Below are 23,406 nucleotides of genomic sequence, written 5' to 3'. Positions count from 1 at the left end.
TTGACGTCCCCAACTCAGCACAATTCGATATTACGATGAAAATTACATACATTATCACAAGACAAATTGTTCGTGAAAAATTGTGAAGAAAAAAAACTAATTTACGATTGTTGTTTTCATGGCAACAAAGAAAATATTGTGAACGACAACATTCTGCAATTTTTTTTTTTTTTTGCTTGACGAGAAAGAAATCTTCTCGAATCCAGACGACCGGATCACTGGCAAGCAAAAACGACTTGAAAAATAAAGTATATAAAAAATGGAACGCGTGAACTCGAATAATCCGTTTTAGGCCTACAAGAGCGGCTAGAGGCACGGATGAGCCTGTTCCGGAACACCGGCATGCATGGCATAGCAGCCTGCCTGACATGAACATACTTTTATCCAGACATGAACATACTTTATGAGTGGAGGCCGTGCATATTACGTGTAGCATCTTATGTATAAACACACGGTATGTATATACACACGTTATGTATAAACACACGGTATGAATACAGGTAATGTATAAGCACACGTTGTGTATAAACATAAGTTATGTATAAATATAGGTTATGTATAAACTCACGTTATGTATAAACACACGTTATGTATGAACACACGTTATGTATAAGCACACGTCATGTATAAACACGTACACGTTATGTTTAAAAACACACGGTATGTATTAACACACGTTTGGAATAAACACGTAATGTATAAACACACGTTATGTATAAATACACGTAGTCGTAGTGGACAATTTTTCGTCTGTGATTCGTGATTTTTGCTTGAAAATTCGCCAATAATGAACTATTTTTGCCATCATTACTATAATCATTATTATTACTATGAATGATTTTTGATAATATGGCCCCAGTTGCCATCATTACTATAATCATTATTATAACTATGAATGATTTTTGATAATACGGCCCCAGGTACGCAAAGAAAAACATGAATGGTGGAAAGGCTGTTGAATAGATTGGTGGAAATAGAAATCGAATGAAAAAAATGGTGGAAATAGAAATAGAATGAAAAAAATGGTGGAAATAGAAATAGAATGAAAAGAAGCATGGAATGCCGTCGGCACAGTTGAGAGGATAAACATTGTTTGGTACAGCGAAGGAGGGAATGCGCGGGAATGCTGTGATGCGAGCAATCCACAGGTGTGTTGGCATGACGAAGTGGTTTTCAAGGCGAACCTTGCAGGTTTCAGTGGTGAACAACCTAGTGACTAGTGAGTTTAGGTGAAGGAAGGAACGCTACGAAGTAATGATGTAGGAAATAATATGCAGAACATGAAGATATATGATGCAGAACATGAAGATATATGATGCAGAATGATCTATGATGCAGAACATGAAGATATATGATGCAGAACACGAGGATCTATGATGCAGAACATGAGGATCTATGATGCAGAACAGAGGATCTATGATGCAGAAGATGACATGAAGCCTATCATAACTTTATGAGAGAAGTATATAGGTAATGAATATCGAATACAATTTCAATTTTCAAACAATTTTTACTCTGTTACTAACTTACGCAGATCAGACGAAAAAAAATTGAACAATACACAATGAGCGAAAAACGTGGATAATTTCATACTTTCCGTAGAAAATAGGGCATGAATAGGAATGATTTTTTGTGCAAAAAAAACTCAAGTGACAACTAAACTGTAGAAGCTTTTTAAGTGGTCGATTTTAAGTATTTTGCCGACTAGTATTAAAAATTGCTCTAAAAATCTAAATTTTTCAAAATTGCATGCATTTTTTACTTTCAAACATTAAAAGTTAAAAAAATTTCATACTTTTTCCCGAAAAATCGACGCACAACTAAAGGGCTATAAATGTCAATAATTGCCTCCTATATACGGTCACTGCAGAACATTTCCTTTATTTCACAGTTTGAACATTAATAAATATGTAAAGAAAACTTTGAATCTTTCTCCATCGCTTGGGGTATAAATTATTAATTGCAAATTTATACTTACGATACGAATTTATTAAATTGGGTCCATCATTTAGATTAACACTATAATATGTGTCTCATATTCTCATCTAAAATGTTGAGGCTCATTCATTAAATAAGAAAACGAAAGCTTTTAGTGACCCCAGGCATTTAACTTATGATCGTAAGGATAGGAAACGATGACAAATAAAAACTTTGGAAGTAAAATAACAAATTTAAAATCACATCGCGACCCTTAACAACGATACCTGTAGTAGGTATGTAAATATTCACGATAAAATTCCAGACAACTCAAGTCTGGCAAACTATTATGAATAATTACGTTGAGAATAACAGTTGTATAACACCGTATCAGCAGCACATCATTGTTAATTAGCCAATACTTGAGGTCACATAACAGGTAAGTTTGGAATTTCATGCCGGTGTATATCGTTTTTTTCAACACGCAAAATCACAGGTTAATTATATACCTACTACACAACAACGGTTGATTGAAATTGTATATACAAGGTGACCGAAAAAAAAGTTGCTAAAAGTAAAGGCTTATAACTCGAAAAGTATTTATATAATATTATAAAAGTATGTACTAAGCGAATAATCCATTTTTAGTTTTTAACTTCAATTTTTTGGCTTTGAGAAGTGATAGCTGAATAGGCGGTTAATTAAGTGATTTTTGACTTGAAAGGATATTTATATATTACCGTATATTAATAAGAAGATAATTCTCGATCAGGTCCACATCAGTGCAATTGCTGAGAAAATTGTTGCCTGAGTTTGATCTATGATGCAGAACAAGAGGATCTATGATGCAGAACAAGAGATCTATGATGCAGAACACGAGGATCTATGATGCAGAACAAGAGGATCTATGATGCAGAACAAGAGGATCTATGATGCAGAACAAGAGGATCTATGATGCAGAACACGAGGATCTATGATGCAGAACAGAGGATCTGTGATGCAGAACAAGAGGATCTATGATGCAGAAAGTGCGTGAGAATGGCTGGTCTTCAACAGCACATTACGCGTATTTAAATTAATGAAGTTTTCTTTCGCAGATGCGGGTAGCTGGTACCTTTATTTTTCTATATAATCTCACACGGTATTTGCTGTTTGTAAATCAACAGTAGTTATAAGCATACAAAAGCACTGGTTTTACTGCACCGTACGAAAAGAAAGGCCGAATATTTTTTACTAATAATAAAGAAATGATACAAGTTTAAAGTTATGTGCGTTCCGGTACATATGATGTTCAGAGGATATTCATCATTATTAATGATAGATTGTATACGATGTTCATAGGATATTCATCATTATTAATGATAGGTTGTATACGATATTCATAGGATATTCGTAATTATTAATAATAGGTTGTATACCAATTCATGGTATATTCATAATTATTAATGATAGGTTGCATCATAAATTCGTAGTGGATATAGTAAGCGATAGATATATAATAAGCGATTGATATATAATAAGCGATAGTGGATATAATAAGCAATTGATATATATAATAAGCGATAGTGGATATAATAAGCAATTGATATATAATAAGCGATAATGGATATAATAAGCGATTGATATATAATAAGCGATAGTGGATATAATAAGCGATAGTGGATATAATAAGCGATTGATATATAATAAGCGATAGTGGATATAATAAGCGATNATGGTTGATACTGACGTGATAAAGCAGCCATGGTTGATACTGACGTGATAAAGCAGCCATGGTTGATACTGACGTGATAAAGCAGCCATGGTTGATACTGACGTGATAAAGCAGCCATGGTTGATACTGACGTGATAAAGCAGCCATGGTTGATACTGACGTGATAAAGCAGCCATGGTTGATACTGACGTGATAAAGCAGCCATGGTTGATACTGACGTGATAAAGCAGCCATGGTTGAGTGGCGAGCAGAAGTGCACAGGCAGCTAAACAAACTGATAACGTAAAGAAATAGACAAAAATAATAATAATAATAGATAAAGATATTATATAGACAATAAGAAAAATAAAATAAAAAATTTATATTATTATGTTATAATACCATATATAAAAAGAATATTAAAATAGATTTAATCTATGAAATAATAATAATAATAGCTACCGCCAATGTCTGGCCATTGGTGGCTTATTGACATTATTGGTGGCCAATGTCTGGCCACCAATAATGTTTGGCCGGCCAGCGGCCACCAATAATGTCTGACCGGCCAGCGGCCACCAATAATGTCTGGCCACCAATAATGGCCAGGCAATATTTCGTCAAGACAAGTCTTCACACGTGACTTGAATTAATAACGAACGACGCTGTTCCCTCCCCCCCCGCCCACCGACGCAGCACCCAAGCTATAACCGTTGCAGGAAGTCCGTTGGGGGGAGGGGAGGATGAGGGAAGTTATGCGGGGAAGGGTGAGGGGATTAGGGGAGAGGAAAGGGTGAGGGGATTGGGTGAGAGGCTAAAGGGAAGTGAAGGAAAGTTATGTGGGGATAGAGTGAGAGGAAAGGATAAAAGGAAGTGATGAGGGAAAGTTGTGTGGGGAAAGAGTGAGAGGAAAGGATAAATGGAAGTGAGAGAGGGAAAGTTGTGTGGGGATAAAGTGAGAAGGGGAGCGAGAGAGGGAAAATAATGCGGGGAAAGAGTGAGAGGAAAGGCTAAAGGAGAGTGAAAGAGGGAAAGTTGTGTGGGGATAGAGTGAGAGGAAAGGATAAAGGAGAGTGAAAGAGGGAAAGTTGTGTGGGGATAGAGTGAGAGGAAAGGCTAAAGGGGAGTGAGAGAGGGAAAGTTGTGTGGGGATAGAGTGAGAGGAAAGGAAAAAAGGAAGTGAGTGAGGGAAAGTTGTGTGGGGATAAAGTGAGAGGAAAGGCTAAAAGGGAGTGAGAGAGGGAAAGTTGTGTGGGGAAAGAGTGAGAGGAAAGGCTAAAGGAAAGTGAGAGAGGGAAAGTTGTGTGGGGATAAAGTGAGAAGGGGAGCGAGAGAGGGAAAGTAATGCGGGGATAGAGTGAAAGGAAAGGCTAAAGGGGAGTGAGATATGGGAAAGTTGTGTGGGGATAGAGTGAGAGGAAAAACTGAAGGGATTAGGCGAGGAAGATGTGTGAAACAACGAGTCCGCTGGTGATACTGCACTGAAGGACGAATGCGGAATAAACGTTATACTTTCCAGATATTACATAATACCGGTAAAATTTATTTTGGGCGAAAATGTCTAGAATCCGGTTGTAAATAATAGATGACAGAATAATGCCTAGTAAAAACACTATAATACTTCAGGCATAGAGAAAATTCCGTGACCATGACCAAAAGACACCGTTTTTAGCGCATTTTCTCCTTTATGGAAAATAGTTCCCTTTTGTGCTCGTCATGTCCGTCCGTTCGTCCGTCCGTCCGTGACTTCACGTTTTCGTCGACGAGAAAATGCGCTCTCTGTCACTCACTGCAGTGAGTACTGAGTTATATTTTTTATAGCATGGTAAGAGAATACATGTTTATATATATACCTCTCCTGTCAAAAAATAATTAGCAATGGCATCTGAATTGTCTAAAGATGATTATCCGGTTTAAATTTCTCAGCGATGATTTACATGCATTATATAAAAGAACGGCATTGCCAGTCGACCCTCACGGAAAACTAGGTATGCGTCGCGGTTTCTACGTTGCTCATTTCTTTGTGAAAAGTTCCGGTAGAAAAAAATGTTTGACTTCCATTTCAAGAATATAACCAATCAAACATTAAACCAAGTTAGTGCTGAAAATATATCTGCTGATAAATAACATCTAAAAAGTTCCAGAGTGCTAGTGTGCACATATCGGTACTGAATAGCACGGTTGCACAGCAGTTTACACATGGCATGCAGAGTGCTAGTGTGCACATATCTGTACTGAAAAGCACGGTTGCACAGCAGTTTACACATGGCATGCAGAGTGATAGGGAGTACATATCTGTACTGAATAGCACGGTTGTACAGCAGTTTACACATGGCATGGCGCGCTTTATTGATCACGAACTCGGTTGCAGCTGCAGTTTCCTTGCACGTACGTGGTATTGGATCGATGATACCGTACCCGAATCGTAAAGGAAGAACATTGGTAGAATGGCGAATAATTCTTCTCAATTAGATAAATTTTACAAGTAAATAATCATATTGCTTTTGATACTAAATAATGGTACTGTTACTTCGATTATAAATTCGTACTAATATTTAATCAAAATAATTTTATTGCTCGTAAATAATCAAAATATTACCAACCTTTTTAAAAATGAACTGAAAATTTGATTAGATTTTCGTTGAATTACACTTCATCAAATTCAAGTTAGCAATATGATAGCTGAATAGATGAAATTTGAAAAATAGAATCCGTACAGTAGCAAACGGGATCAGCAATATTCAGTTCGAGACTGTGATCCAGCACGTTAAAATTAAAAGAATTCAATATAGAACAGTAAATACAACGCATATTGAACGGACGTCTACAACGATAGGGGTGTACTTTCGATGTAAGGATATAAAATTAGTGGAAACGAAACTACACGTAAAAGGCAAAGGGTGACTCGTCTGGCATGACACAGATGTTACGAAACAACGGGCCGGCCAGGCTGTATACTCAGATAAATTAATGCGTCACGGTGACCAAATAGAGACCCACTTCAATACAAACATAACAAGCGGACATAGCACTGATACGCATTTTAGCAGAGCCAAAGCCGGTCAGAATGACCCATACGATGGCAAAAGTGCATATTGCATGGCTATTTTTCTGTGAATGTGTACATTCTACAGCGAACAGCATGTACATTCTACAGCGTGTTCATTATACAGCGTGTGCATTATACAGCGTGTACATTATACAGGGTGTACATTCTACAGCATGTACATTCTACAGCGTGTACATTATACAGCGTGTACATTATACAGCGTGTACATTCTACAATGTATACATTCTTCAGCATGTACATTCTACAGCATGTACATTCTACAGCGTGTACATTCTACAATGTATACATTTGTGTACATTCTACAGCGTGTACATTCTACAGCGTGTACATTCTACAGCGTGTACATTCTACAGTGTGTACATTCTACAGCATGTACATTCTACAGCGTGTACATTCTACAGCATGTACATTTCACAACGTGTACATTCTACAACAAGTAGGTACACTTTACAATATATACATTCTACAACGTGTACATTCTACAACGTGTACATTCTACAACGTGTACATTCTACAGCATGTACACTTTACAATGTATACATTCTACAGCGTGTACATTCTACAATTTGCGCATTCTACAACGTGTCCTTTCTACAGTGTGTACATTCTACAATGTGCACATTCTACAACGTGTACATTCTACAATGTGTACATTCTACAGCGTGTACATTCTACAGCGTGTACATTCTACAGCATGTACATTCTACAGCTTGTACATTCTACAGCATGTACATTCTACAACATGTACATTCTACAACATGTACATTCTACAGCGTGTACATTCTACAGCTTGTACATTCTACAGCATGTACATTCTACAACATGTACATTCTACCATGTGTACATTCAACAGGGCCCTAACAGCTCACAATGCGGACTGATTGACTGACACGCTGGCTCTGCAGTGTGCTAGAGCTCTGTGCTTCAGTGGAATATAGTCAGGCTTTAGCTTTGCTTTGCATAGACAATTTTAGGGATACTATTTAAGGGTCTTTTCAGTAGATATAATTTTCTTAAATGGCTTGATAGGAGGCAAGCATAAACATTCATGCTGATTTGATAAGAGCAAGTAACACGTGCTAAATTTAAATTCTATTTTAAACAGGAAAGTTAATAACCAATTCTGCTATGTAATTTACATGTATGTATATACATATTAAAAATATTTAATTTATTAGAAGTATGATTGTTTGAAATACAGGCTCTTAGAAAGCAAAGTCAATTCAGTTCAAATTTTTAATACCGTACAATGTTTGTAAATACTTCAGAATGTCCTAAATTGATTTATTTAATGAAGACAATGCAAAATTTGAAGTCCCAGTTAAAATCTTTTAGACTGGGACTACATAAACAATAAAAATTATAGGATAAATACATATATATACCTCCCAAAACATTGTTCTCTCCCTTTACACATAGAATGAAATCAACTATTTTTTTTTAATCGTGTACCAAATGCAACTAATTTCAACAATTACTGGTAAATGAAAAATAAATTTATTTCTTTGATTACGAATAACTAACCTTGGGCTTGTGCTGTAGACACCAGAGCAGCAATAGTGAAAAAACTCAGCACGAGCTGTGATGACATTAACACATTTCTTAGAAAACAGCTGATTATTCCAGTTTTCACTTCACCACCTCCACTCCCAGCAAAATAATTTTCATTTGCCATTACACAATAATCCTGTATTATTTGTCTTACAAATGAAGTGTGTCTAGTTCTTTTCCTGACATGCTTAATTCTTGTGTGCACTGCCTTCATTGCATTCACTTCAGGCTCTATCATTACCACTGTGATATTGCAACCAACTACAATGTGAAGATAAAACAACAATGGTCTTTTGCCATGTCAATTAAAATAAGCTCTGTAAATTAACTACACATCACTTAGTTAATAATAACCAATATCTCTCCTCTTCAAAAATACATATTCCTTTATACATATCACTAGACGCTGGATTAAACTTACAATGGTAAAACAAGAAAACCACAGGCAGTTTTCAAAAAAATAATTTATAATTTATGCAAACTTCATTTTAAAAATTCGTTCCCTTCAAATCATGTTAATACATTTTCAGTTCATCTTCCAACTTCCAAATGCCATTTACCAACAATGAAACACAAGTCCACAGGTTGAGCTACTGAACTTGACAGTTACCGTACCTACCGTACCTATGATAAAAATGATTTAGCATATACTGCCTATTTGTACAGTTTGTTGCATTTAGATAATAAAAATTCAAAGCTGTGATCAATTGATAGAAAGTAACATGTAATGTTCTTCAATATCAAGGATAGAAATAAATAAACAGTGGTAACAATATATGTCTCATTAAGATGTTTGATTTATAGTATCAAATAGGGAACTTTTCCTTCTTATATATTTTATTCAATCTCAAGATATTGAAAAATTGCATTTATCAGCCTTTTTATACCAATGCTTTTATCCATATTGCCTGACTTTAGTGCTATTCACCATGCAGAAAATTAGAAAATATTACATTATCCTTGATTTTGGTACTACTCCACAAGCAATACTGGTGCATGTTTTCAGAAGATCTCAATGATTCGTTAGTCTTTAAAAGGCTCATTAAATTTTTTCTGGGCAATGAATCTCAAAGGTTGAGATGGTACTAACAATATGTTCTCAATAATACTGGCAATATTTTCTGGCTAAAATGTGATCTCTACATACCACATGGAACATACCATAACAGCCCAGCAGTACTGATACTATAAAACACAACTGGTATATACAATGGAAAATATAAACTTTTTAGCAAAACAAGGTGGATTGCTTCAGTTCCACTCCAAAACAGTCTTAGCCAGTGGTACTATACAGTTATAGCTTGGTTGATTAACCTGATTTAATGTAAAAAGAGCTTACCCTTGTCAACCCCCTCTACTTAGCAAGTTAAGACTTAGCCAGGCTAGCCTTGATGATCAAAGAATAAAAGATAAATATTTTGATAAAAGATACAAGTGCATCTATTGATCTAAATTATTTTGAACATTCAAAATAGTATCTGTACTATTTCACTCATTTACCAGTTACCACTGGCACTAGCTATGTTACTATCATTGGCTCTTGTAATGGCACTATGAGTATGAGCCTATGATCTATCACTGTCTGTGCACTAGCAGAGTTTGGTAGGTAATCATTTTGCCAACAACTGGTTAAATTTTACACAATTCTAGCCCAAAACAAATTCAGTATAATTAACATTTGTTGTCAGCACTAACTAGGTAACTTAGATTTTGGGTTTTTTGCCAAGAATATAAATAGAGAAATGCTTAGAGACAACTGCGTAGGCAAATGGCAAGAATCACAAGGATTACTACATCAATTATTATGGATATGAAAAGAAATTAACAAAAAAAATTATACTTGCACTTGCAGCACTGTTAAATTAAATGTTAATTGAGCACGTTTCATTTCCAAAGTATTAATCCACAGGAATTAGCTCCCAAAAATATTTTCAAAGAATGAATTAAAAACAAAAGTTTGAAGTCACGTAGAAAAGCAATCTCAATTTCTGGATGTAAACAATGGAAGTGACCACGAGAGACGCAAGCCGCCTGGCAGCACCAAAGCGGTCAGGAACTTCAACCAAACACTAGAAAATGATCCGACTTCGGAGTTTCTCAAGAATTCCAGCGTCCAATATCTTATTATATGGTAATAGTAGGTTTAAATTTGATGATTCTACATAATCACTGTAAGATTGTGCTCGAATATCAACTCCACACATGCAAAAACTGAATAATAAACTTTAAGACTGAACCGTCAGTTGAATGCCTTCGGGCATTAGACTAGCACACCCTCACTCCACAAGACCAACATACGCACTGACCTTTCTCGCCGGAACGGACGTGACGCGCAACCGGACGCCGCGGGCCTGAAGATTCGGAGCTGTGTTTTGGATTGCATATGGTTTGATCAATTCTGTTAAATAATACAATTTAAAGTTAGAATTATGGTTAAAACGAAATTATTTGGAGCCACTCTATGTATGACGCGTCGCCGAGAAGCAGAAGCTAAGATATTTACTTTATTGGAACAAATATATATTTTTATCATGTTAAGCTTATGCATTGCTGAAAAAATCAAAGTTTTATAGACATGTCAATCGTATTTTTGAATGGGCCATGAAGACATGATGTGAAGGGTGCTCGCCTTGTAGTCAAAAAGGTGATAAATTATTTTAAACGAACTATGATTCGTTTAATATTAATATGTGAAGTGTTGATGAAACTAAAAAAAATTTCTATGTTACGGTAGTTGTTTGCGGTGTGCATCTTTAATTGATGACGGACACTTTACTGTAATTATAGATGGGATTTAAATATGACCGAACTTTTTCCAAGGCCTTATTTCCAATGGCTTAGTATCAGAAAATTAGGCCTTGCAGGTGTGATGCATTACATTTAAAATATAATAAAAATTTGTCAATGAGACTCAGTATGAATGATATTGAGTATGAATGATATTGAGTATGAATGATATTGAGTATGAATGATATTGAGTATGAATGATATTGAGTATGAATGATATTGAGAATGAATGATATTGCGTATGAATGATATTGAGAATGAATGATATTGAGTATGAATGATATTGAGTTGAATGATATTGAGTGTGAATGATATTGAGTATGAATGATATTGAGTATGAATGATATTGAGTATGAATGATATTGAGTATAAATGAGAAACGTAACTAAACGTTAATTGTTTCTAATATTCGTAGCAATATAAAGGGTCCTTGACATTGTTGGATTTGACGAGTTTTTTAATAATGTTCAAACGAGAAGTGGGAAAAGGAAAAAATTTTGCGACCGCCTCAAATTATTCGAAAAATTCGGTTCACAACGCAAAAAAAGTAAAACGGCTTTCATATCATCATGCGCGTTTTTCAATTCACTGTAAATTAAAAAGTCTGAATACCTATCATGTATGAAATGAGCTTTACTCAATAATAATCGTCTTCATAATAAAAGAGTTGAATAAGATGCAATTTCGAATCAAGTAGATTCGTGCTTAAATTGTATTCAAAAATAGATTTTACTTCTTCTCCCTTTTCGATTAGCCCATTAAACATTAAATTCAATTAAGCATAGGAAAGACTATATACAGTTTCTTTACTTCACGCCACGGGGGGAACAGGATCACAATTATTGTAAATAGAATTCATTTATAGTAATTATATTTTAAATTCAGTATAAGCTCATGTCTTCGGCCTTTGATATTATCTTTTTCGTCTAGGTTTCATCATCGTGCTTTGGTACCGTTTATAGGCTTTGGTTCCGCTCACACAGTTTTTATTTACACTTTGTCGTCAGCGAAGACGTCATTTTGATGAATCAGGTGGCATTTAAAGAGCTTTTGACGCTCCTATCTAAGAAAATAACCTTAGGACCTACCGAAGAATATAAAAAACGCTAAGAAACATGAAAGGATTAAACATAGAAAAATCTCGAAACTTAGTCGCATCGACGATTGATTTAAGCCTATTAATAGTAAAAAAATCCCCCTTTGCCAGCGAAAAGAGAAAGAATAACGATCATATTTTTTAGACGTGCGGAAAAATCACCAGGAATAATTTGGCAATAAAATCTAACACTACAAATCGAAAAACTTTACACAGACTACGTTCATTCCTGTCGTGGCTGAAAGCTCAGGTTGTTCCATATATCATCTGACCGATGTGTTATATATACTATATACTATGTATACTATATACTACATGCTATATATACTATATACTATGTATACTATATACTACATGCTATATATACTATATACTATATAATATATAATTAATACTATATACTACTATAGCCTTCATAAACGCATTTGCGTCGGAAGCGGAGTCTCATATGCCACGCATTGTTTGCGAACATATAAACGCGAATATTTAGATGCATCAGCGAACACGCAGCAGCTAAGCAGACTTAAAATCCTAGCAATTTTCTAACAACTGTTCTAGAGCATCTGATGGAAGCTGTTCCAAATCTGGTACTGGCGGGTTTTTACGAGTTTTTGGACGAAAGCTTGAAATTGCATAAACTATGAAATTTCTGATCCAGCTAGTTATCGAGATTTTTAGCGATCGGCTGGGGAAGTTTAACCATGTGAGGTACTCCAGTAATTGCATAACTTCTATGTTTTAATGATGAAAGTGTATCTAACAACGGCACTTCCACTGGATGCGCTTCGAACGAATATTCACTAATTTCCCAGCACAACGGGTCGGTAGACAACGTTCGCGAACAGTGTTCGCTGTCCCAGTTCCTCGTCTGCAAATGCTTTCGCTCACCGATATCTCGTTCGGAAACTGTTTGCCAACAATGATAGGTCGGTGTAACCGTGCCTTTAGGTGTCACTAGGCCTTCAAAATTCCATTCTTTATCGCGTTAACAACTGCGTCCATTGAATTGGCTGGAATTTACATCCAACCCAGATTAAATCTAAATAGCAAAGTTCGTCGAGTTTTTATAATACAAAAGCGTTTTTCAGCCAAGCAGGTGACCTTTAGAAAAAGTATACATTTTAAGAGCCCATTTACTTTAAAATTTTTGCAATTTAAAAATGCTTGTTTCTTGAATGTACCATCTTTGAACCAAGTTGATAAATTACCGGGCAAGAATGTCAGTGAAATAATGACACAAGCGATTCATCGTCCTAAAATCTAAATGGTAAAAATATAGATTTAAAGATATCCATCAGGGATAAAATAATCTCCAAAAATGGGTTAATAATTGATGTGTACGGGAAGTTTCATACGAACACTTTTATTGAACGAAGACACAACAACAAAGTAAGTTTGATTCTCTGCCTAAGATTTCTCTCGTCTGTCATTAACGGATCAAAAAATGCTGGTGTATTACATGGAATAATATTCCTATTTTCTAATCTCGTACTTCAATCAGATAGTCTTCAAATTCCACATTTCTAGTGAAAATGGAAAATATCGAGCTCAAGTTACAGAATTTAATATTTTGAGGAGGTCAAACTTGCAAAATTTGGGATTTGGGATTGATAGATTGTAATTCAGAACATATCTATGTACTGCAAAAACCGGTATGCAGTGTATGTTTTGCACAAACGTGCACAATTAACTTAATATTACGAACGAAAAAACACATTTTTTACCAATTGCAAGAGAAAGTGCGAAACTGTGCGCAAAATCACTTCATTGAAACAAACGAAATGGTACCCAATTCTTTACAAAAAGAATTCGTTCTGAAAATTCATAACAGAACATAATATTCACAAGTCAACTATACAAGCTACGTAAGTCATTCATACAAATTTCCATAATATTGAGGACGATAACAAAGAACTGTCATGAAATGAGATATTAGTCAGAATATTCCAACACCAAAATTATGACAAACTTGGCTCAGAAACCAAAAAGGATAGTAAGTACAATTTTGTGTCAAAAAGTATTGAAATTTATACCGTAAATACGAAATGAAAGTGCATTTGACTTCCGTTGCATGGTTGAATGAATTCAGTGCTTCATTCACATGATGAAAAGAACGGAACCGTCATAAAAAAAATTCAAATAAGCTATTAATCCATACAAATTGTCAGTCAGATTGAATTTCAAATTATTTAAATGTTACAATGAATGATTTCAAAAAGTGTCACTTGGTCAATGTATCACGGAGAGTGCCGTGGCAAACGACAGTCTCTCTTTTCTCTCTTCTACGTTGCTTAAATTTCGAGTGGTACTCAAATTTTTTTTTTACTACAATAACGCAAAATCAAACGTTTTCTCACGTACCGGAAGAGAACCAATCAATCTGGACAGAAAAAATTCTCAACGCAATTTCACAACCGAGAAAAATATTTCATTCAGACTTCTTCCTTAACTACGGGTCATAATTTTTGTCGTTTTAAACTCGACAACCCCAATAACGTTCAGGACAATTCCGTTCCGCATTTTTTTCAATTCTGGCATTTTGACATTCACATCAAAACATCAGTAACATCTCCAAATTAATGGGGGTTGTTTTTGCCAATTGTTTAGCAAGGTGCGTTTCGCATCGCGTTGAGTTGACACTTCAAAAAATGCATAAGTTAGGCGATTTTTCCAACAAAAATCACACGACTTTTGCGACAGTCGCAAAAGAGTCATTTAATATAAGCTAAAAAGCTTATATAACACAAACCCATTAAAAAAATTAGGATGAACAACCAAATGATAATTGTCAAATTTTTTTTAAAAAATTACTGAAATAACTCGTAGGTTAGAGATTAAAATAAGAATGAATAGCCATTAGAATTTAAATCAGGCATTCAATCTGCCGGCAATTACAAGGTAATTAAACTAACAACCAAGCCAAAACTGTCAGCAGTTTCAAACAATATTCAAATATTGGGTTGACTAGCATTCAAAATTTTGAGTAATGTAGCTTTATCATGAAATGATCAATAGTAGAGAAAGTGGCCTGTTCAATTACAGTGGTTTGATTAACAGTTAATTCTCGAATTTGCTTTGCGGAACTTGTAGAATCGAGTCCGTGGAGTTGATAAAGGAATTCCGTACAACCTTTAAATTACTTGAAAAATCATGTTGGTGTTGGTACAGAGATGTATAAGTTATTCATTGCTTACTTACTTCATCAGCTGGGATTTTCCGCCCATCAACAATCTCATTCCAACGTGAATCGCCATTTTTTTCACATCCCGCTCTCGTCTTGAGAGTAGTAATCCATTTCCGCGTTGTCGTTCATTCGTGAGCTGACTTCAATTCTTAAGTTATCATTTATTGGTATATTTATATCGGTGCGCATGTTTTCAATTGATTGCGAGTCGTTTTCTATTCCAGTAGTGTCATCAACTTGCAATGGGCTTGTAGATTTTTTTTCCACAGAAAACGGAACGTTCGAGTCTTCTTCGTTTTCTTTGGCCAATTGCAGGAGACACTGCCTTAAACCTTCTTGCCGCTTTGCTCTGCTGGCCATTCGTCGGATGCTCGCCTGTTTTTCCCATTTATCTAGTTCGTATGAATTGCGAAACAAAATCAAACTCTATAAACGGGTTAAAGGAAAGTAAGGAAGGTAACAATGAAGACAGCTTTCCATGATGAAGCAAAAATAATTGTAAAACATGAACAATTAATGATAAATCAAACTATATAAACCGGTAAAAGGAAATTAAGGAAGGTAAAATTGAGGACAAATTTCTATGATAAGGCAAAAATACTTTCACAAATTTTCCTACGCAACATGCTTCCTAACTACGGCAAGAATTTCTACCTCTTTGCTTTTTAGTTTCTACTTTTCGCAATTAGGTGCATTAGTATATCAAGTAATTAGGTTAATGCAAAGAGAATATATTGAAGAACTATTGTAAAAAAAAATAGAAAACAATATTGCATCAAAGAACGATAAATGCTAAAAGTATCTTAATTTCCGACCAACCCAGTAAATAATTTCCCGTTTTTCCGACTCACCCAGTGAATAATTCCCGTAATTTCCGACTTACCCAGTAAATAATTTCCCGTTTTTCCGACTTACCCAGTGAATAATTCCCGTAATTTCCGACTCACCCAGGAAATAATTTCCCGTAACTTCCGACTCACCAAGGAAATAATTTCCGTAATTTCCGACTCACCCAGTAAATAATTTCCCGTAATTTCTGACTCACCCAGTAGATAATTTCCCGTAATTTCTGACTCATCCAGTAAATAATTTCCTATAATTGCAGACTCACCCAGGAAATAATTTCCCGTAATTTCCGACTCACCCAGCAAATAATCTCCCCGTATTTTCCGACTCACCCAGTAAATAATCTCCCCGTAATTTCCGACTCACCCAGTAAATAATTTCCCGTAATTTCCGACTCACCCAGGAAATAATTTCCCGTAATTTCCGACTCACCCAGTAAATAATTTCCCGTAATTTCAGACTCACCCAGTAAATAATTTCCCGTAATTTCAGACTCACCCAGTAAATAATTTCCCGTAATTTCCGACTCACCCAGTAAATAATTTCCCGTAATTTCAGACTCACCCAGTAAATAATTTCCCGTAATTTCAGACTCACCCAGTAAATAATTTCCCGTAATTTCAGACTCACCCAGTAAATAATTTCCCCGTAATTTCAGACTCACCCAGTAAATAATCTCCCCGTAATTTCCGACTCACCCAGTAAATAATTTCCTATAATTTCCGAGTCACCCAGTAATTAATTTCTTATAATTTCCTACTCAACCAGTAAATAATTTCCCGTAATTTCCGACTCACCAAGTAAATAATTTCCCGTAATTTCCGACTCACCCAGTAAAATATTTCCCGTAATTTCCGATTCGCCCAGTAAATAATTTCCCGTAATTTCTGAATCACCCAGTAAATAATTTCCCGTAATTTCCGACTCACCCAGTAAATAATTTCCGACTCACCCAGTTAATAATTTCCCGTAATTTTCACTCATCCAGTAAATAATTTCCCGTAATTTCAGACTCACCCAGTAAATAATTTCCGACTCACTCAGTTAATAATTTCCTGTAATTTTCACTCACCCAGTAAATAATTTCCCGTAATTTCCTAATCACCCAGTAAATAATTCCCGTAATTTCCGACTCACCCAGTTCATGGAGCCACACATGATGCTGGCATTCGGCAGGAGTGTAGGCAAAGAAGTCGCAGTCTTCACTGAACGTGCACTTCGTAGGCATGCGCATGAAGTGTCTCACTGCGTGTCTTTGAAGCTCAAATACCGTAGGAAACAGTTCATGGCACGCAGTGCAGGGGTATGGAGGCGGAATATATTCAAACACTTGAGAATGTTGTACAGCTGACGAGTAATGATGATGGAACTGGAAGCAGCCATCGCAAAAGTGGCTCCTCATGAGGTGTTCTCGCGCTACCACGAAGTCAGTGAACTTGATTTGGCAGAATGGACAGTTCGTCTCCACGACGGTTCTAGGAAGACGCTGTCGCATGCTCGCTACCTCAACTAAAAACGGCTGGTCTTCCAGAACATCGGTAAACAGATTTGTAGGAATAGATAGGGTGGAATCCGGACGCATGATGGCGACTATCTTTGAAAGATTTCGAATTCAAGGAGATTAATACTGAAAATTTTTCGAATTTTTCAAATTCAAAGAGATATAGACTGAATTAGATGTGGGCCAAAGAATGCTCTAGTCTGTATCTGGTGGATCTGCTGGGCGTCCGGAATGAATCTACCTAGACTAGAACTGGCAATGGAGAAAAATTGTTATTAGTTGTCGGTCCAAGACACGTACGTTCTACGTTCTAATTCGATTTCAAAATTGTTCACAAATTCTATTCACTATGTGAATAGAGGTTCAATACACTTCAATGGGTAGGCATCAAAAATTCATATTCACTTAATTTATGAAGACAAATCTTTCTCGTAACCTGCAGTCAGTCAACCTTACAGCTTCGTTGCTATCAAATTTTAACAGTTGCCATGGAGAGGAGTGAGCTATTTCGATCCCAGCTACCAGCTGCAGTGCTAGTCAAATCGGCGAAAATACCGGGCGGTTAAGCAATGCAAAATTAGAGCAGTGAGTTACGTGTTCAAGACCGCAACAAGGTGTGAATATTCTGCGATGTTAAGAATCGGCGACAAGTCTAACGGCCTAATGAAAGCTGACACCGCCATACGAAGGAAAATAGATAGTTGTTCACCATGCTAATGTAAACTCCAAGCATTTTCGTTTCGATAGACTAAAAACAATCACAGTTTAAAATAATGACAAGAAATGTACTTCAATCTTGTGTAAAATCTAAACACGTCAAATATTCGACAAGAGACCATTCAACATAACTTAGAAAGGTCAATAAAAGGGACAAAGTATTGAAAATTATATGCAACACTACGTGTGCGGTTTACCACTACTTACTAGTATCAAAGTTACGACCTGCCAATTGTGAACGTAGTTATGTATGAAATACATCTTTAAATCTAAAATTCCTATAGCAAGCAGCCAAGCACCGGTCTCTTTTCAAAGTTAGTTCTAAAGTTAATTAAAAGTCAGTGGCATTGATTGCATTAAATGTTTCATTAGACGTTTCGCTATCCAACAAGATAACAAATACGATTATCACTGCTACGCGGGTGCTGCTTACTAATCTAACCCACAGCACCTCAAACGTTATTTAAAAAAACCTAAGTCAATCATTCACCATTTGGTACGCTTTACTGCTGAGCGAAATAAATAAGCAATTTTAATTAACTTTAGAACTAACTCTGAAAAGAGACCGGTGCTTGCTATCGGAATTTTAGATTTAAAGATGTATTTCATACATAACTACGTTCACAATTGGCAGGTCGTAACTTTGATATGAAAAAATTTCTTCGCTAGCGGTGAAAATTTCTTCGCTGGATTCAAGTTATAGTCCACGTATGAGCAGATAATCGAAACCAAATCAGTCTAAATTATGTAGTAACAGAAAAATGACACGACAAACCGTATGGCTAAATTATCGAATGAATAACTTGAACGTACAAACAAGGAAATGTTAGAACAGCATACAATACCAGCACCTCAAACGTTATGTAAAAATTGAAGTCATTCTTTCACCGTTTCGTATGCTTTACTGCCGAGCGAAATAAATTAGCATTTCGTTCACCAACTTTAAAGTAACGCAGTCAGAAATTCAAAGGCATTAGAAGAGTAGTGACAGATTCTGGTAATGAATTTTCAAAATACATACATTGAGTCTTCAGACAATTGCGTCTGTCGCTGAAACCTGAAGAAGTAGTGTTCGAACACCGAGTTCATTTACGCAGTTGCAGGTAGACTTTATCTTCAACGCATTCTGTCTTTGCATTCAAATAATTTTCTTCATAAAAAGCTAAATTTTATTCATGGGGGAAATTAGGCTACGATACTCTAGCCGGACCCACGAATAAAAGGAAGAAATAGAAGATGATTTCCTTATCTATCCCACTATCCGTACCTATATTATTACCTTACCTATTATCCCTATTACCTTCACTTCAATTCGTTTTCAGTTTTCACTTTTTTCTCTTCGCACATATTATTTAAATTAATATCCAAATAATAATAATTTATTAATATGACGAGTAAATACTTTAATTGTCATCCATGTTCAATTTCTATTAATTTTTAATATATTCGTCACGAAGTATGATATGATTGTAATTTGTACACCGTCCACAGGATGAACGAAAATAGTAATCTGATCCAATATTATTCATACATTATGATAATTTTCTATGAGCTGCGAAGGCGAAAATTGCCAGTTAGCTATCAATTGTGCGAATTTTGCCTATAGTTTGAATGCACGAATATATAAATTTTGATAATGGTAATTCGGGCGGTTTGTATCACAGATACTTTTTTACGAGATGTAACAAGAGACACTTTTCCTTTTTGCCAATTCTCGTACAAAAGAAGATCCGTGGACGATTTCAGACTTGAGTGGCACATCAGGAAAAAAACCAACAGGAATACACCATGCTTTTGGAAACCAAGATTTGTAAAGTCTCATTGGCTCTGGCGTTCGCGACCATTTTCCTAGCGGATTTTTGTCTAGCAAGTCACCGCCGGAACATCAAAAGGAAGTTGAATAAAGATCAACAATTTACATCACTTAGCTCGATGACTAATGAAGACGATGCTAAAAACTAAACTATTCACTCGACTGCTCAGGAAATCTATCAAAATTAATCAGCAGTGAACTCAACAAACTTCAATGATTTGTTTGCAAATAAACGCCATGAATGTTCTTCGAGCTTTTTTATGAAAGGCAACAAGCAAATAAGTTCAGGAGTTGTCACTCCTCCGCTGACTTAACGAAAATTATATTTAAAAAGTGATTCTTTCGACTTCTGTCTCGTGTCTGGAGGCGAAGCAAAAATGGTCTTCTACTTAGGAGAAAACGCACCAAACGTCGAGCCGGTCGAGGTACTTCTACAGCAAGTAAAATAGTCCCCCATCCAAAACGTAACATAGAAAACGTTGGCGCTGGTAGCTTCCGAGACCCAGTAACTAAAATAAAATAATTCTTCTTCGTCTGCGAACCATGTTGGACCCCAAGCTGTTAATTCCAGTGAACCGGCACAAGTTGGAATAGATTGTAGCTGCTACCACGGCGAAATTGACGACCAGACTATCAAACTTTGGGGATCTTGTGAAAAGGAAAATGGATGTTCACCAATCAAAATATTAAGATGCTCAACTGACGGACAAATTGAGTGTGAAATTATCTGCCACTAATGGAGCTTATTGGTGGCTGTGTCGGACGACGCAAGATGATTGGTAAAACATAGGATTTCCTTAACAGTGACGAGGGACTAAATGGGTTACAAATGTTGTTCACTTAAGATCGCTATGCAATGAGTAATCAAAAGTTTTCTTGCTAAAATTTCGAAAAAGTTTTTACTTTCTTGATGTATTCCGTCGGGCGCCATCTGAAAAACTGTAAAAAGTTGTGATCATCGTTGAAGTTTTCTATGCTGAATATCTGGCAATTTCTGAAATTCATAAAAACTGTCTTTTATCATATTATATATATTTTTTGTTTGCAATTCCGAAAAAAGTTATGAAACCAAATTTTATTTCAAGATACAAGCTACATTGTGGATAATATTGCAAACTAAATTTCTCAACTATATTGGGGGATTATTTGTATATTTTAACGATTCAAGTTTGACAAAAACGCAAATAATGTAAGTGAACAGATTTCGACCTCTAAAAAGACTTTTGTGAGAACGTAATTTAAATGAATTAAAATAATCTCTAATATATTACTAAATTTAACGCCCCTGTAGGAAGTTATATATGCTCGATTTATTCGAAGGTTGCAGGCAGGCTTTTAGAGTTGTCCTGCTGGCGTGACGTAAGTGTTTGTTACGATACGATGCGAGTGTCGTAAGAGTTTTATACGACACACTATATGAGGCTTGTTGCACATGCAACACCACGATATGTCTTGCCTGGTCCTGACTTTCAAATTGAAGCATTATGCCTTTCACCAATGCTATCTTCACCCAAGTAGTGATTTGAGTGTTTCTGTACAATTTGAATAAACAAAGAAAGAAATATGATGTGGTGATCCTTCTAAAAATTATGTTTTACTATTGCGTTTGAAGTAGAAATTAAGTTAAAATACGCTTATGGCCATGAATGATCTTTCGTATTAAAAAGTGTGGAATGGTTTGCTCATTATTTTATGTTGAACTCTTCAGATTGAATGCCAAAAGGAATTTTCAATATATTATTTCATTTATTTATTTTTTCTTATTTTCAAAAATGTGTGTCTCGGATTAATGGTAAAGACCACATTAAAAATAGAAAAATTTCATTTAAAATCCTTATTAAAAAAAATTGATGCAGGACTTCATAAATAAGGAGACAATAGAAGTGTGTAAAATATTTAAAGTTATTTTAATATTTCCAGTGCCACAGTTTAATCTGAACAGCAAAACTAAGGTGACGCAAATGGATTTGAAATTTTTATACTTTATTCTGCAGTCTTCAGATTTGAGCAGGTAATATTTCGGTCTATCTCTCAAGTAAATTAAATGTCTATTAATTGTCCGCGTTAGATCACATCAGAAGCTAAATACTAATTAGTGAATATTGGTTTACTAATCGATAAACTCGCATGTTCAGCCCAATATTGTTTGCGTTTATATTTTATGAACTATTAATAACAATTTATTATGTTATGTTTGTACAAACCTGCGCTTTCACCTCACTACGCTTTCAGTTTTTTCACTTTCATTGTATCTACATAAAATATCATCGTGTCAAAACTTTTAATCGCGGATTTCAAATATTAAAGGGTACATATTATTTAAATTAATGTGAAAAGAATAATAATACAATAATATGAAAAAAATAAATATGCTATTTGTCATTCTTGTTAAATTATTATGACATTGACTTTTTGGCTCACCACTTATTCGTCATATCTATTATTTATATCATTTCGTTATCTGTGTATAAAGTTATTCTATTTATCATTAGAATAAAGGTAGAATTATTCAGAATTTTTTACATATTTTGTGGAAAGAATCAAAGGTCGGCACCAAAATTTAGATAAAAATCTCCGAATTGTTTTCACTTTTACTTGACGTTTTGTGAAGCAAAAAGTTTTATATATGTTCAAGCGATTTCCTATAGAAATTGACAACTGTTTAGCAGGATATTCTGAATATTTGACCTAAAATTAAAATCATTAGCATGTTAGACGTATAAAATTGCCTGCTAATAAGTTAGAATTTCAAGAGTTAATTCTTTATGTAAAAGGATTTGAAAGGACTAAACTGGGTGATCCAGACATTAACACAATTGACTTCACCTAACCAATGTATAATTATCAATCTAATAGAAGGAAATATATGTGAAAAAACTTCTTCACCCGAGTTCATCTTTATAGTTCGAGCCACACTTTTCTCCTTGTAATTCAAGTTTTTTCTGCCTCGATTCAATTCATTTTCATAGTTGATGATTTTCTTAAAATGATGTCTTCATTTTTTGATTTTCGTCGTATAAATAAATATGGATTATGATGGATAATTATGATTGTTATTAATAAAAATTTATTTGTCAAATTCCTCTTTGGCATGAAAATTATTTAGCGCTGTTCAAATAATTAGCAAATGAAAAACTAGTAGGAATAGCCTTAAATATTAAACTTTTCGATACAACTATACAGTACTAAATGTTAAGATTTAATTACAATTACATTATATAACTATATAATATT

The 23,406-nt window shown here is 35.1% G+C and overlaps 2 protein-coding genes across 2 annotated transcripts in view; both read right to left on the bottom strand.

Annotated features, from left to right (window-relative positions):
* The window catches only part of LOC108672970 (protein sidekick), an 84,569-nt gene extending 75,969 nt beyond the window's left edge, over positions 1–8,600 (bottom strand). The window contains exon 1 of the mRNA XM_047881602.1: positions 8,202–8,600. Within this exon, the coding sequence (XP_047737558.1) occupies positions 8,202–8,466 (265 nt within the window). The 5' untranslated portion in view covers positions 8,467–8,600. The remainder of the gene's footprint in view (positions 1–8,201) is intronic.
* Positions 8,601–15,014: 6,414 nt separating this feature from the next.
* LOC108672975 lies at positions 15,015–19,441 on the bottom strand. The gene is made up of 3 exons (XM_018160744.2): positions 19,381–19,441; positions 17,279–17,894; positions 15,015–15,687 (listed from the first exon to the last, which is right to left on the bottom strand). The coding sequence occupies exons 2-3, from the start codon at positions 17,721–17,723 to the stop codon at positions 15,371–15,373; spliced, it is 762 nt and encodes a 253-aa protein (XP_018016233.1). The 5' UTR covers positions 17,724–17,894; positions 19,381–19,441; the 3' UTR covers positions 15,015–15,370.
* Between the last annotated feature and the right edge of the window lie 3,965 nt (positions 19,442–23,406).

This window comes from Hyalella azteca, unplaced genomic scaffold (genome assembly GCF_000764305.2).
Source record: "Hyalella azteca isolate HAZT.00-mixed unplaced genomic scaffold, Hazt_2.0.2 contig8360, whole genome shotgun sequence".
NCBI classification, from domain to species: Eukaryota; Metazoa; Arthropoda; class Malacostraca; order Amphipoda; family Hyalellidae; genus Hyalella; species Hyalella azteca.
The sequence above is the reverse complement of the archived record's forward strand: the minus strand, read 5'-3'. Positions and strand labels throughout refer to the sequence as shown.

Excerpts from the sequence above, each read along its gene's own strand:
- LOC108672975 (XM_018160744.2), bottom strand. The coding sequence starts at position 17,723 with ATGCGTCCGGATTCCACCCTATCTATTCCTACAAATCTGTTTACCGAT. Across the intron at positions 15,688-17,278 it reads TGTGTGGCTCCATGAACTGG|ATAAATGGGAAAAACAGGCG; the intron begins GTGAGTCGGAAA and ends CATACGAACTAG.